We start from the raw sequence: 13,045 nt of genomic DNA on the forward strand, positions 1-13,045 counted from the left end.
AGTTTGTGTTATCAAAAAGACAGGAGAGAACGAGGCCGGCAAGGATGTGGAGGAAAGGGAACCCTGTGCACTGTTGGTGGGAATGTAAATCATGACAGCCACTGTAGAAAACAGTGTGGAGGTTCTTCAAGAAATTAAAAATAGAACTTCCATATTATTCAGCAATCCTACCTCTGGGTATATGTATCTTAAGGAAATGAAATCAGTGTCTAGGAGAGATTTCTACATTCCCATCTTCACTGCATTGTTCACAACAGCCAACTCGTGGACAGATGAATGGATAGAGATGATGTGGTGTACACACACACACACACACAATGGACTATTATTCAGCCATAAAATAGCAAGGAAATCCTGCCATTTTTGACAACATGGTTGAGTCTGGAGGGCAGAGAGAGAAAGAATAAATTGGGCCAGACAGATACAGACCAATACTACATGGTATCACATGTGGAAGCTTTAAAATAAAATTTAAAAAAAAAAAGTCAAACTCATAGAAAGAGTAGAATGGTGGTTGCCAGGGGCTGGGATGTGGACAGCATAGGGAGAGGCTGGTGAATGAACCATGAGAGACTATGGACTCTGGGAAACAAACTGAGGGCTTCAGAGGGGAGGGGGGGTGGGGAAATGGGATAGGCTGGTGATGGGTAGTAAGGAGGGCACGTATTGCATGGTGCACTGGGTGTTATGTGCAAGTAATGAATCACGGAACTTTACATCAAAAACCAGGGATGTACTGTATGGTGACTAACATAATTAATAAAAAAATATTATTATAATAAAAAAAGGGTTCAAACTTTCAGTCTTGAGTTAAGTGCTAAGGGCCTAATGTATAGCATGGTGATTATTGTTGATAATTCTGTAATGTGTCATTGAAATTTGCTAAGAGATTAGATCTTAAGTGTTCTGTCTCCCACACACAAAAGTAAGTATATGAAATAATGAAAGTATTAATCAACTTGGTTGTGGGAGGCCTTTCACAATGTGTGTGTATATGTATAGATAGATAGATAGATAGATGATAGATAGATAGATAGATAGATAGATAGATAGATAGATAGATGATAGATATCACCACATTTTATACTTTATGTATTATAATTTTATTTGTCAATTATACCTCAGTGAAACTAGTTGAGGGTGGGGGCGGGGAGATGGAAGGTAAAGGAAAGAGAGAGGAAAATTTTACTACCTTTAAGATAATGCCACATCTTGGCAAAAGTGTCAGGATATGTGTATTAGCGATACTCTACGTGTAAGATAGGTGTTCCAGGAGAAGCATTAGGGCAGAATGCAGCTGAATAGTGTGTCACTGAGATCCAGAAGTGTAGGAAACTGAACAAGACCAGGGTCCGCTACAGGAAGGTCTGGCCATGCCAGGTCTGCTGGACTCAAAGGGGAGTCCATGAGTAGTTTGAGAGCAGGGACCATGGTGGTTCTGTTGACCATTTGTACTGCTTCCCAGAGCCCAGACAACACACAGCACTTTACTGCTGATTACAATTTATTCTTTCTCTCTCTGCCCACCCATCCACTCCGCCTGCCACGTCAGCCCACCCAACACTGTCTTGTGTTCAGGACTGCTTCACAGAGGCACACAGTGCCACTGGTTCCAGTTACAGGGCATGGTGATATGATTCAGACTGTGACTCATTTTCTGTATGATTTTGTTGGTTTCCAATGTATGGTAATAGGTAGGGTAGTCAAGTTTGACCAGAGCATGGCTGTGAACATCCATGAGATAGGAGATGAGACCCTTGGCCCGGTACTCAGGCAGAGTACCCCCCATCCGAATCTCGCCTGTCTGGTCCATCAGGCTCCAGGACACAAGGGTCCCCTCGGGCCCCAGCAGGCAGAAGGTGGGGAAGGTCCGGATACAGCGCTCGATGAATCTCTGGCTCCTCTCATTGCCGCCGAAATGCCAGAATTTATTCACCAAGGCAGCGTGGGTCACATCCATGGAGGAGAGTTTAAACATCTCTTCGTTGCTGTTGAGAACAAAGGAAAAGAACACCCCATAATATCACACATACTGTGGAGTATTATATTTGTTTTCCCCAAAATTGTCTTCAGACAATGCAAATTGGAGCACGGTAAAGGCATAGATTCTGCAGCCAGACTGCCCGAATTCATAATGTTCTTATAAAATGGAGATATTAACACAGTGGTGATATTAGTAGCACCTCTGTTAAATAATATCAGAGCTATCACATGATAAGTACGTAGGACTTGTGCCACACACAAAATAAGAATTACACTAAAATGAAGCATTATTTTTGTCAACATTGCTGTGATTCTGCACTTAAGATGGGAGGATTGATAACATCCCTGTTCTACACATAAGAACAGGTAAGCAGAAAATAAGCAAGTGCCTCAAAGCATATGCTAGCAAGCTATAAAGCCAGAACTTGGAATCCTGTCATCCTGGAAGCTCTGTATGTTGGTGTCAGAGGCTCCTTGGCCACTGTGGGAGAGCTGAAGTCCAGGGAGAGACCGTGGTGTGGAGTGCAGGCAGCCCCCGCCTTACAGAACGCTTGTCTGAAGGCTGCTGCAGTGCTGTACAAGGGCTTCGGGAGGTGTCCTGGGAAGAGCCCACAATGGGGAAGCAGGAGATGTAGACATGAGCCCCAGTTGTGCCCTTAACCATCCAGGTTACCCGAACAAGCTGTTTCATCAGCTGGACCTGTTTTCCATCAGGAAAATGGGGATAATGTCTCCTACCTTGTCTATCTTGTGGGATGGGCAAGAAATCAAACTAACATAACATAATAAAAATTATTATTTAAAAAAAAGAGAGAGCTTAAGAAAAAAATTCCTAAAATATTTACAGTTATGCAAATATACCAAAAATTGAAGTGTGTGCTGTTGTTGACTGTCCAAGCCTAGACAGATAAACAGTAAATTATTTAACTCATTTTACTCTTTTCAGAATAAAAGAAATAAAAATTGGGAAAAAAAGAAAAGAAAAAGAAATCAAACAAGATTATAGATTTGGAGGTGTCTTTCAGAGGTAAGGGGCAGTACAGTGTGAATACGGCTTTTCCAGGCATTTTTACACCACAGGGCCGCAGGATTGGACATCTCCATATCACAGCCCTGTATCAGTTTTAATTCTATTCAGGCATCAGTGGAGGGAAATATATAATATGCTTAAATTCTTTTTACTGGAGAAGTTTTGCTCTGAGAAGTAAATTCATTGCATATTTATGAAATATCTACTTTGTGTTCTGTTCTGGCTACTGAAAACTTGGTGAACAACATAAAGACTATCTCCCGCTCTTGTAGAGTTTGAATTGTTACAAGGAAGAATCAAACAAAAAGTAGGTCAATAAATACACAAATAAGCTGATTTTGGATAGTGATAAGTGCACTGAGGAAAACAAAAATTGGATTTTGTGATGAAGAATTACGGGAAGGGGTGGTTTTAGGTTACTCTGAGGAGAGCTGTCGAAGGAAATGACATTTGAGAAAATGAATGGCAAGAAAGCAGCAGAAATGCAAAGATCAGAGGGAAGGACGTTTTAGGTAAAGAACAAATGCAGTGGTCCAAAGGCATGTGTGAGTGTATGAAATCAAGTCACAGAAAAAAAGCCAAAGTGGCTGGTGAGAGTAAGCAAGAGGGACAAGACGAAGTCCAAGAGGTGGTGGATTGCAGGTCTCGTAGGACCCCAAATGTCTGTAATGGGCATGGGAGCTGAGAAACACGGATGGCTTTTAAGTGGATGAATTGACATAATCCACGTCCAGAAGGATCACCCAGGAAATGGTTTGTAGGGAGGCGAGAGGGAACATAGGGAAAGAAGTTGGGAGGCCTCTTCCACACAGAAAGATAAGACAAATTCAGAGCATCTTTTTTCAAACTTACATGACTTTGCGTCTGCCAGATTTCAGAGGCAAGTTATTTGCCTCCGGCAAGGAAGGGAGCAGTTTACTTGCTGTCTTGGGCAACATATACAGAATGCCTTGTTCTTGCTTGACCTTGACCAATTCAGCAGCTGCAAGGTTTTGTATCACTTCGTTCAGGCTGGACTGTGAACCTAGAGAGGGTAAAGTAAGGTGAGAAATAATTGCCCATATAGAGGCGACAGACGCTTCCTAGTGGAAATATGCAGAATTTAAAGTCAGGCAGTGTTGCTTCTGGTGTTGCCATTAACCATGTGACCATGCCCAAGTCATTCTCTTATGCAAGCAGATAATACTAGAAATCCTGACTATATCACTGTGAAATCAATGGAGAAATGGTATTTTAAAAATAGTAGCCATGGGGCACCTGGGTGGCACAGCGGTTGAGCGTCTGCCTTCGGCTCAGGGCGTGATCCCGGCGTTGTGGGATCGAGCCCCACATCAGGCTCCTCCGCTATGAGCCTGCTTCTTCCTCTCCCACTCCCCCTGCTTGTGTTCCCTCTCTCGCTGGCTGTCTCTATCTCTGTCGAATAAATAAATAAAGTCTTTAAAAATAAAATAAAATAAAATAAAAAAATAAAAATAAAAATAGTAGCCAACCTTGAATGTGCACATACTTCATGCCCAGGTATTGGTCTAATACCACATTTAATTCTTCCACTGACCCTATGTTTTAGGTACTTTTCCTACCCTCATTTTTTAGATATGAGGAAACTGAATAATAGATAAGTTACATCACTTGCTCAAATCACAGAGCAAGTAACAGGCAGAGCAAGTATGCCACCCTAGAGAATCTGACTCTGGAGGGCATGCTCACAACGATGGTAGTTGTTCTTGTGACCTGGAGGCGCTCTCTGGCACAAGGAACTGTCATTCTTATCCTAGGAATGGAAGGCCTGAGGGGGAGGGAGCTCTACTCTCACACCTAATCACCCAAGGGACCCTGAATATGTCTGCAAAAATATGTCATGAATCCTCAGCTAACAAGAAATTCCATTATTCACAGTTCCCTGTGTCAAGTCCCTAGTTTGCAATGTTTGAATTCTGTTCCACTGCGGAGGTGGTAGCCGGTGATGCAAAAAAAGAGCATCTAGCTGAGTGGGGTTTGGTGGAGCTTCCTACCCCTACAAAGGCTGTAGGGGAATGTTCTCAGGGTGAAAAGGGACCCTGCAGGAGTAGCCATGAACAGTCACAGAAGCCAGCACACTTCCCAGATCCCTTACTTACTTTGGATCTGCAGATGTTGTTTCCAGTTGATGACACCTGATGAACCAAGGAATTCTTGACAGTTTGGGGGATTCTTAGAATAGATTTGGTAGGTGTTGGTATAGTGATCAAAATCATCGGTCATTTCCTGTTTGGTTAGGTAATGTGGAATAAATCAAAATGATTATACCCAGTGATTGGAATACTTGTCTTTAGTATTTCATTATACTGTGCTTTTTTATAAACTTATAAATACTGATATTTTTCTTGATGTACTATCATTATTCCTGAATCATTTACATCATGAAAGCAAGTCAGGGATTTAATCACTCAATTTATGGTTAAGAAAAACTTGCTGAACTAGGTATTTATGTGCTGTGTTACAATTTCAAATCAACCAAATACGCACTGGTTTAGAAAACATTCTTCTGCTTCACTCCCCCCTCTGGTTATCCCCCTTTCTTTATCCCTTTCTTCTCCTACCGATCCTCCTAGTTCTTATGTTCCATAGATGAGGGAAACCATATGATAGTTGTCTTTCTCTGCTTGACTTATTTCACTTAGCATTAGAGACTGTGGACTCTGAGAAACAAACTGAGGGCTTCAGAGGGGAGGGGGGTGTGGGGGAATGGGATAGACCGGTGATGGGTAGTAAGGAGGGCACGTATTGCATGGTGCACTGGGTGTTATACGCAACTAATGAATCATCGAACTTTACATCAAAAACCAGGGATGTACTGTATGGTGACTAACATAACATAATAAAAAAAATATTATTATAAAAAAAGAAAAAAAAAGAAAACATTCTTCTGTAATTCTGTAATCCTCAGGAGAAAGAAAGTATTTCTATCAAAGGCAAGCTTCCATTGCAAGAGTAAATCTTACTCTATTTAAAAGAGTCTCAAAAAAAAGAGTCTCAGAACAAATGAATTATAAACATAACGATGTTGAAATTGACACAGGTAACCTTGTATTAGAATTTTTCACTTATATATGATATAGCTGATGAAATAAAGACACATGATATTTTTATTTTTCCTTTTTAAAAATTTTTAAATTTTTTTTAAGTATAATGAATATACAGCGTTATATTAGTTTCAGGTATGCAATAAAATGATTCAACAATTCTATACATTACTCAGTGTTCATCACGATAAAAGTACCCTTAAACCCCTTCACCTACTTCACCCATCCCCCCACCTCCCTCCCCTCTGGCAACCACCAGTTTTTTTTCTGTATTTAAGAGTCTGGTTTTTGTTTGTCTCTTTTTTCTTTGTTCATTTGTTTTGTTTCTTAAATTCCACATATGAGTGAAATCATATTTTGTCTTTCTCTGACTGATTTCATTTAACATTATACCCTCTAAGTCCATCCACATTGTTGTAAATGACAAGATTTCATTCTTTTTTATGGCTGAGTAATTTTCCATTATATATAATATATAAATAATTATACTTATATATTTTATATATAAAGTTATGTTTATACATATATAAATCATATTCTTTATCCATTCATGTATCGATGGACACTTGGATTGCTTCCATATCTCGGTTATTGTAATATTCCTGCAATAAACATAGGGGTGCATATATCTTTTCAAATTAGTATTTTCACTTACTTTGGGTAAATACCCAATAGTGAAATTATTGGATCATATGGTCATTTAATTTTTAAGTTTTTGAGGAACTTCCATACTGTTTTCCATAAAGACTGCACTAATATACATTCCCAACCATGTACAAGGGTTCCTTTTGTTCCACATCCTCACGAACATTTACTTCTTGTGTCTTTCATTTGAGCCATTCTGATAGATATAAAGTGATATCTCATGTGGTTTTGATTTGCATTTCCCTGATAATTAGTGATATTGAGCATCTTTTCATGTGTCTGTTGGCCATCTGTATGTCTTCTTTGGATAAATGTCTTTTCAGGTCCTCTGCCTATTTTTTAATTGGGTTATTTGTTTTTTTGGTGTTGAGTTGTATAAGTTCTTCATATATTTTGGATATTAACCCCTTATTAGACACATGATGTCTTTAAAATGTAAACCACAATTCACTATTATTTTAAAAAGTTATTTGCATTCCTCAAAAAATTGAAACACAAAATTTATTCCAAAAGATAGCAGGGAGATCATTAGGAGAAAGAAGGGAAAAATGAAGGGGGGAAACAGAGGGGGAGATGAACCATGAGAGACTATGGACACCGGAAACAAACTGAGGGTTTTAGAGGGGAGAGGTGGGGTATGGGCTAGCCCGGTGATGGGTAGTAAGGAGGGCACATACTGCATGGAACACTGGGTGTTATAAGCAAACAATGAATCATGGAACACTACATCAAAAACTAATGATGTACTGTATGGTGACTAACATAACATAATAGTAAAATATATGTATATATATTATATATATGTATATAATATATACATATATATTTTTATATATACATATATTTTGCATGCATAAATTTTTACTTTATGTTTTCCAATATGCTTGTAACATATTTGTATTTGAAATGTATTAAGCACTTAGTTTGAGTGATCTTTAAATTTGGAACTGAAAATATATTCCCAAATACAGGCATTGCAACTTGTTCTTTATATTTTCTTAACATTCTTCATATTTACCTCTACATATTTTTATTTTTTTCTGTTTAGAATGTACTCTCTATTCTTGTCAGTGTGCTAAAATCCTATTTATCTTCAAAATCCAGTCTTGGTGAAATGCCTACCTAGAAGGCCCTCTGGTCCTCTATTTGCATGCCCTGACATCTTTCGTTTTCATCATCTCTTGGACAGTACTGCTTGTATCTTGTATGTTGTATGTGCTTATATGTTGTATGTATATGTTTTCACTCCATGTTGTAATTTATTCACTTATCTATCTTTTCCTCCAGGCTGTGGACTTCTTGAGGACAGCGCCTTGCTCACCATCATACAATTCATTTCTATATCCCCTAGGTCTACCACATTGCCAGGTGCATGGTAGGCACAGAGCAAATAAGAACACAAAAGTGTACTCATTCCACATCTGGCACCTTACCTCCTCCTGAGGGCGGATAACCACTGTTGTAAAGTCAGGCCACTTGTCCACCAGGGCCTTTAACTTAAATGGGTTTCCCTGGTTCATGTGGAAGATGGTTCCATACACCTGTGGCATCCCAAGAAAGATAGGGGGTCAGCTTATTAGAAAAGGATGGTAAAGTGCCTTGTTTGATCAGGACAAGGATTATTTCTATAAAATCAAGTCAGTAAGTGATAGGGCATGTGGTTCAAATCACCTTCAGATTCCACTTTATTACTCCAAATAGAATAGATTTGGGGGTCAAACCATAAGAACATTTATGAATACAGTTAAACATCCAGATAAATTAATTAGTTAAAAATCATCCACTATCACTTCGTCGAGCTTAGGTTATATCTTTCCATTTTATTTCATTTATTGACAAATACACATACAATTTTTAAGCAATGAAATTACCTAATATATATTAGTTTAGCGCGCACACACACACACACACACACACACACACACAATACCAAGGGTATATTTCCATGTCAACAAACACAAATATAATCATTTTTAATGACTGCATAATATCCATCATAGGAAAGAACTCCAGTTTGATTTTTCTTCTGCATCTATTAAGAGATCATCTGGCTTTTTTCTTTAATCTGTTGATACAGTGAAATACACTGATTGATCTTTGAATGTTGAACCTGCCTTCATTCTCAAGATAAATTCCCCTTGGTTATAATGTATTATCCTATTGATATATTGATGGATTTCACTTGATAGTATTTTGTTGAGGATTTTTGCATCTATGTTCGTGAGGAATATTGTTCTCTAGTTCTTTCTCTTTTTTTTTTTAAATAAAATCCACTTCTGGTTTTCATATTAGGGTAATTCTGGACTCATGAAATGCGTTGGCTAGTGTTTCCTCCTCTGATCTATTCTGCAAGAGTTTGCAGAGAATTGATATTATTTCTTCCTTACACGTGTGGTAGAAATCGTCATGAAAGCCATCTGAGCAATGGTATTTTCTTTGTTGGAAAGTTTTAAATTATGAAATCAGTTTCTGCAATGGATACAGGATGATTTCGGTTCTATTTTTCTTCTTCAGTGACTGTTGACAGGTAATTTGTATTTTTCACAGAACATAAATTGTGAGATCTATGGGCACAGTGTTGATAATGGTATGTCTTTATTATCTTTATAATGTTTATGGGGTTGGTATTAATGTCCCCTGATTCATTCCTAGTTTTATTTGTGTCTTCTCTATGCATTTCTGAATCAGAAGTTTATCAACATTATTGATCTTTTCAATGAGCCAGATTGATCATTTTCTTAATTGGTTTTCTCCTCTCAAATTCATTGGTTTCTGCTCTTATCATTTAACATTCTCTTAATTCTATTTGCTTTGGAGTTAATTTATTCTTCTTTTTCTAATTTTTCAGATGGAAACTTAAAGCACTGATTGAAACCACTATTTTTTTTCAGTAAAGCACTTACTGCTATATATTTCCCATTTATCACTGCTTTAGCTGTATCCCAAAACTTTTGATATGTTGTGCTTTTGTCTTTACTCAACTCAAATATTTTCTAATTTTCCTTATGATTTTGAAGTGTGGTTTATTTAGAAATGAGTCATATATTTCTAAAATTTGGGTGTTTTTCTAGATACCTTTCAGGGTTTTTTAAAGTTTAATATATTGTTGAAGGACACACTTGTTAGGATTTCAGTTCTTTAAAAAGTCTTAAAAATGTGGTCTATCTTTGTACACATTCCATGTGCATTTGGAAAGAATGTGTATTCTGCTACTGTTGAGGGATGTACTCTGTAAATGTCAATTAAGTTGGTTCATAGTATTTTTCAGGTCTTCTATATATGTTATAGGTTTTCTGTCTATTCTATAAATTACTCAGAGAGGAGTGTTAAAAATCTTTAATTACACGCATGGGTTTATTTATTTGTTCTTTCAGTTCTATTGATTTTTGTCCCATGTCCTTTGAACCTCTGTTGTTAGGTGTATACATTTCAGCATTTTTAATGTCTTTGTGGTGAATTGATACTTTTATTAAAATGCAATGGCACTCTTTATCCCTAGTAGTATTCTAGTCCCTTTGCAACATATATTATTGCCCCATCAAAAAAAAAAAAAAAAACCTCCTCTTTATATGCAAGATCATTGATCTGTTTCTAAAACAAAATTTCTATCTCATCCTATATCTCATCCCAAACCCCACATAAGCTTTGGGGTTTGACAAAATAGAAACTGGCCTATCATTAATTTCAAACAAGAATCATAATGGTTAACTTTTGTCAGGCACTCAATTGTTAAGAAAGAATAAGTTAAACATTAATGTTAGTTCAGTCAACTGTGCAGTTCTGGGAAAGCCTCCAGTGTTACATAATATAATTCTTGGAATGGCACAAAGAGGTGTTTTTGGATCATCACACAGCAAAGATCATAGTGGATTTAATTCACACATTAATTCACACACTCACTAGTGGTGTGATCTTGGTCAAGTCTTAAAACTGAGCTTGAATCTCCTCTTTGGTTACATGGACATAACAGACTTGCCTTCCAGTAAGGTGATGTAAGCTAAATGAGATGTAAGACCCGTGAGTGCCTGGCACAGAGTAGGTGCTCAGAGAAACCTTGTTCTCCTTCCTACTTCTTTCATAGCAGTTGCTAGTCCTTTTGTGCTCCCCTAAGAATGTTCTGTCACCTTTAAGGACTCTGGGAGGCTCTTCCTCAAGGATTTCTCTAGCATCTGCAGCACTTGTGGGCCTTGTAGGTGGAACATCTTGGTTTTCACCTAAAGAGAGGATCAAGAAATATCAAGGAATGAGATGCGATGGAAAACATACAAAGACACAAAACAGACACAACAGACGGTTCTAGGTAATGGTCAGGCCTTCATTCTTGCTGTTTTATTGGTGCCCCATTCACCGAACTCCTCACTAACTCCTAGGAAGAATAAGACTGGCAGAAACCACAGGTGCATCCTTCCAAAACTACTTTTTAGTATTTTCTAAACTTTTAAAAATCTTTATGAAATTTTTATTTTAATTTTTATAACACCCAGCATACCAATAATTAAGGTTGTACTAAGAAATCCTTCCATCTACTTTGTGTTCCTGGAAGGGCTTACTGCAAGGAAACTTCCTTCCTCCCACCTGCCTTAATAAGACTCATGGATGCCCCGCTTGCTTACCTATGACAAGGCCAGGCACCAACCCTCCAAATTCCCAATCTCTGCCTTAGAAATGATTAGCTGAGCTGTGAGTCACCCACTGATATATCAAACAAACTGCTTGTTAACCAAATGTTGGTTAAATTAATGAATCATCGAACTTTACATCAAAAACCAGGGATGTACTGTATGGTGACTAACATAATAAAAAAACATTAAAAAAATAATAAATAAATAAGTTTCTCTTCTTTCTCTAGACTGAGTCAACATATAACCCCTTCTTAACACCCCCCACTAAGAATAGGCTAAACTTGGGTAAAACATTCTCTGAGCTGTATTGGTCCTGCCCCTTCTACAGCGCACTTCCCCACATTGGATTTTCCAGCCCTGTTTACTGTTCATAAATGATTAGCTTGACTTTTTATCCTCACTGTTCCATCAGAACAGTTGTCTAAACTTTAATTAATCTTCTCTCCTCCACACAGGACTCTGGACTTTGAGCCTCCCGCAGCCTGAGCCATCATTGGCATGCAGAAAAACACTCCATGAGCTTTGCTTACTCCTCTCTAAAAAACAGACTCTTCTCTGGCTGACCTCTCAGTTGTTTGAGATCATATGGCCTTAGGGTTCTTCCTGTTGAAATTGATCTATTCATCCAGTCACTTATTCGATCACTCGATAAATCTTGATTGAGAGCTCACTGGCGTGGCTCTGTAAGGCATCACCCCAGCTAGGCTGAGCTACCTTTCCTGGAATTCCCTTCCTTGCATGGTTGCAGCTAGATTGGGCCATATGAGAGGTTCCTAGGGGAGATTTGGGGGACAGAGTTGAAGCAGCGGACATTTAGTTGCTAACTTCATGATATGAGGCCATGGCTGGGCAGGCAAGTGCTTCACTGTCCCCTGGGTTTGCCTTCAGCTTCTCTGTCATCTGAACCAGGGTGTTTAGCCCCCTAATGAAGGAGCCTGTCCTCTACAGGGCACCCGATCTACCAAGGTCAGAGTCAGCAAGAACTGACAAGATTTCCATCCCTGTGAGCTTCAGTTTTAACATGGTGGGAAATTCTTGGATAGATTAATGTTTCGATTTTTTCATATGTGCTCCCTTTTCCCCAGGTTCTTATCAGTTATTTGGATCCTTGCCAGTGAACCAGTCCCTTCACTTAACCTGGAATTCTCTTCATGATTTGAGGGGAGAATCTTGACCAGACCCACTTAAGGCAGTGGTTGTATTTTTTTTTCTTTTTCGCCCCCAGCTTTACTGAGATGTAATTGAAACGAACATTGTGTAAGTTTAATGCGTGCAATGTGATTGATACACAGATCTGTTGTGAAATGGTTGGCGCAGTAATGTTAGTTAACATCTCCATCACGTCACATAGTTACCTCTTTTTTTTGTTGTTGTGAGAACATTTAAGATCTATTCTCTTAGCAGCTTTCAAGTATTATATTATTAATTATCATCACCATGCTGTACATTAGATCCCTGGAACTTGTTTATCTTGTAACTGGAAGTTTGTATGTTGACCACCATTTCCCCATTACCTCAAACTCCCAGTCCCTGGCAACCAGTATTTTACTCTCTATTCCTTACAGTTTGGCTTTTTAAGATTCTGTACATAAGTGAGATCATACAGTATTTGTCTTTCTCTGACCTATTTCACTTGGCATAATGCCCTCACGGTCCATCCATGTTGTTACAAATGGCAAGATTTCCTTCTTTCTCATGCCTGG

At 38.4% G+C, this 13,045-nt stretch overlaps 1 protein-coding gene and 1 long non-coding RNA gene across 2 annotated transcripts in view; one reads left to right on the plus strand and one right to left on the minus strand.

Annotated features, from left to right (window-relative positions):
• Positions 1-13,045, plus strand: part of LOC103666141 — a 76,444-nt gene that overhangs the window by 39,794 nt on the left and 23,605 nt on the right. The window lies entirely within an intron of this gene.
• On the minus strand, positions 1,326-11,002 carry LOC103666138 (glycine N-phenylacetyltransferase-like). The gene is made up of 5 exons (XM_008694168.2): positions 10,845-11,002; positions 8,154-8,261; positions 5,131-5,257; positions 3,866-4,037; positions 1,326-1,988 (listed from the first exon to the last, which is right to left on the minus strand). Exons 1-5 carry the CDS (start codon positions 10,920-10,922, stop codon positions 1,586-1,588), a joined length of 888 nt encoding a protein of 295 aa, XP_008692390.1. The 5' UTR covers positions 10,923-11,002; the 3' UTR covers positions 1,326-1,585.

Source organism: Ursus maritimus, unplaced genomic scaffold, assembly GCF_017311325.1.
Source record: "Ursus maritimus isolate PB19 unplaced genomic scaffold, ASM1731132v1 scaffold_23, whole genome shotgun sequence".
In the NCBI taxonomy this organism is placed as follows: Eukaryota; Metazoa; Chordata; class Mammalia; order Carnivora; family Ursidae; genus Ursus; species Ursus maritimus.

Excerpts from the sequence above, each read along its gene's own strand:
- LOC103666138 (XM_008694168.2), bottom strand. The coding sequence starts at position 10,922 with ATGTTCCACCTACAAGGCCCACAAGTGCTGCAGATGCTAGAGAAATCC. Across the intron at positions 8,262-10,844 it reads GCCTCCCAGAGTCCTTAAAG|GTGTATGGAACCATCTTCCA; the intron begins GTGACAGAACAT and ends GGGATGCCACAG. Across the intron at positions 1,989-3,865 it reads TCTGGCAGACGCAAAGTCAT|CAACGAAGAGATGTTTAAAC; the intron begins GTAAGTTTGAAA and ends TGTTCTCAACAG.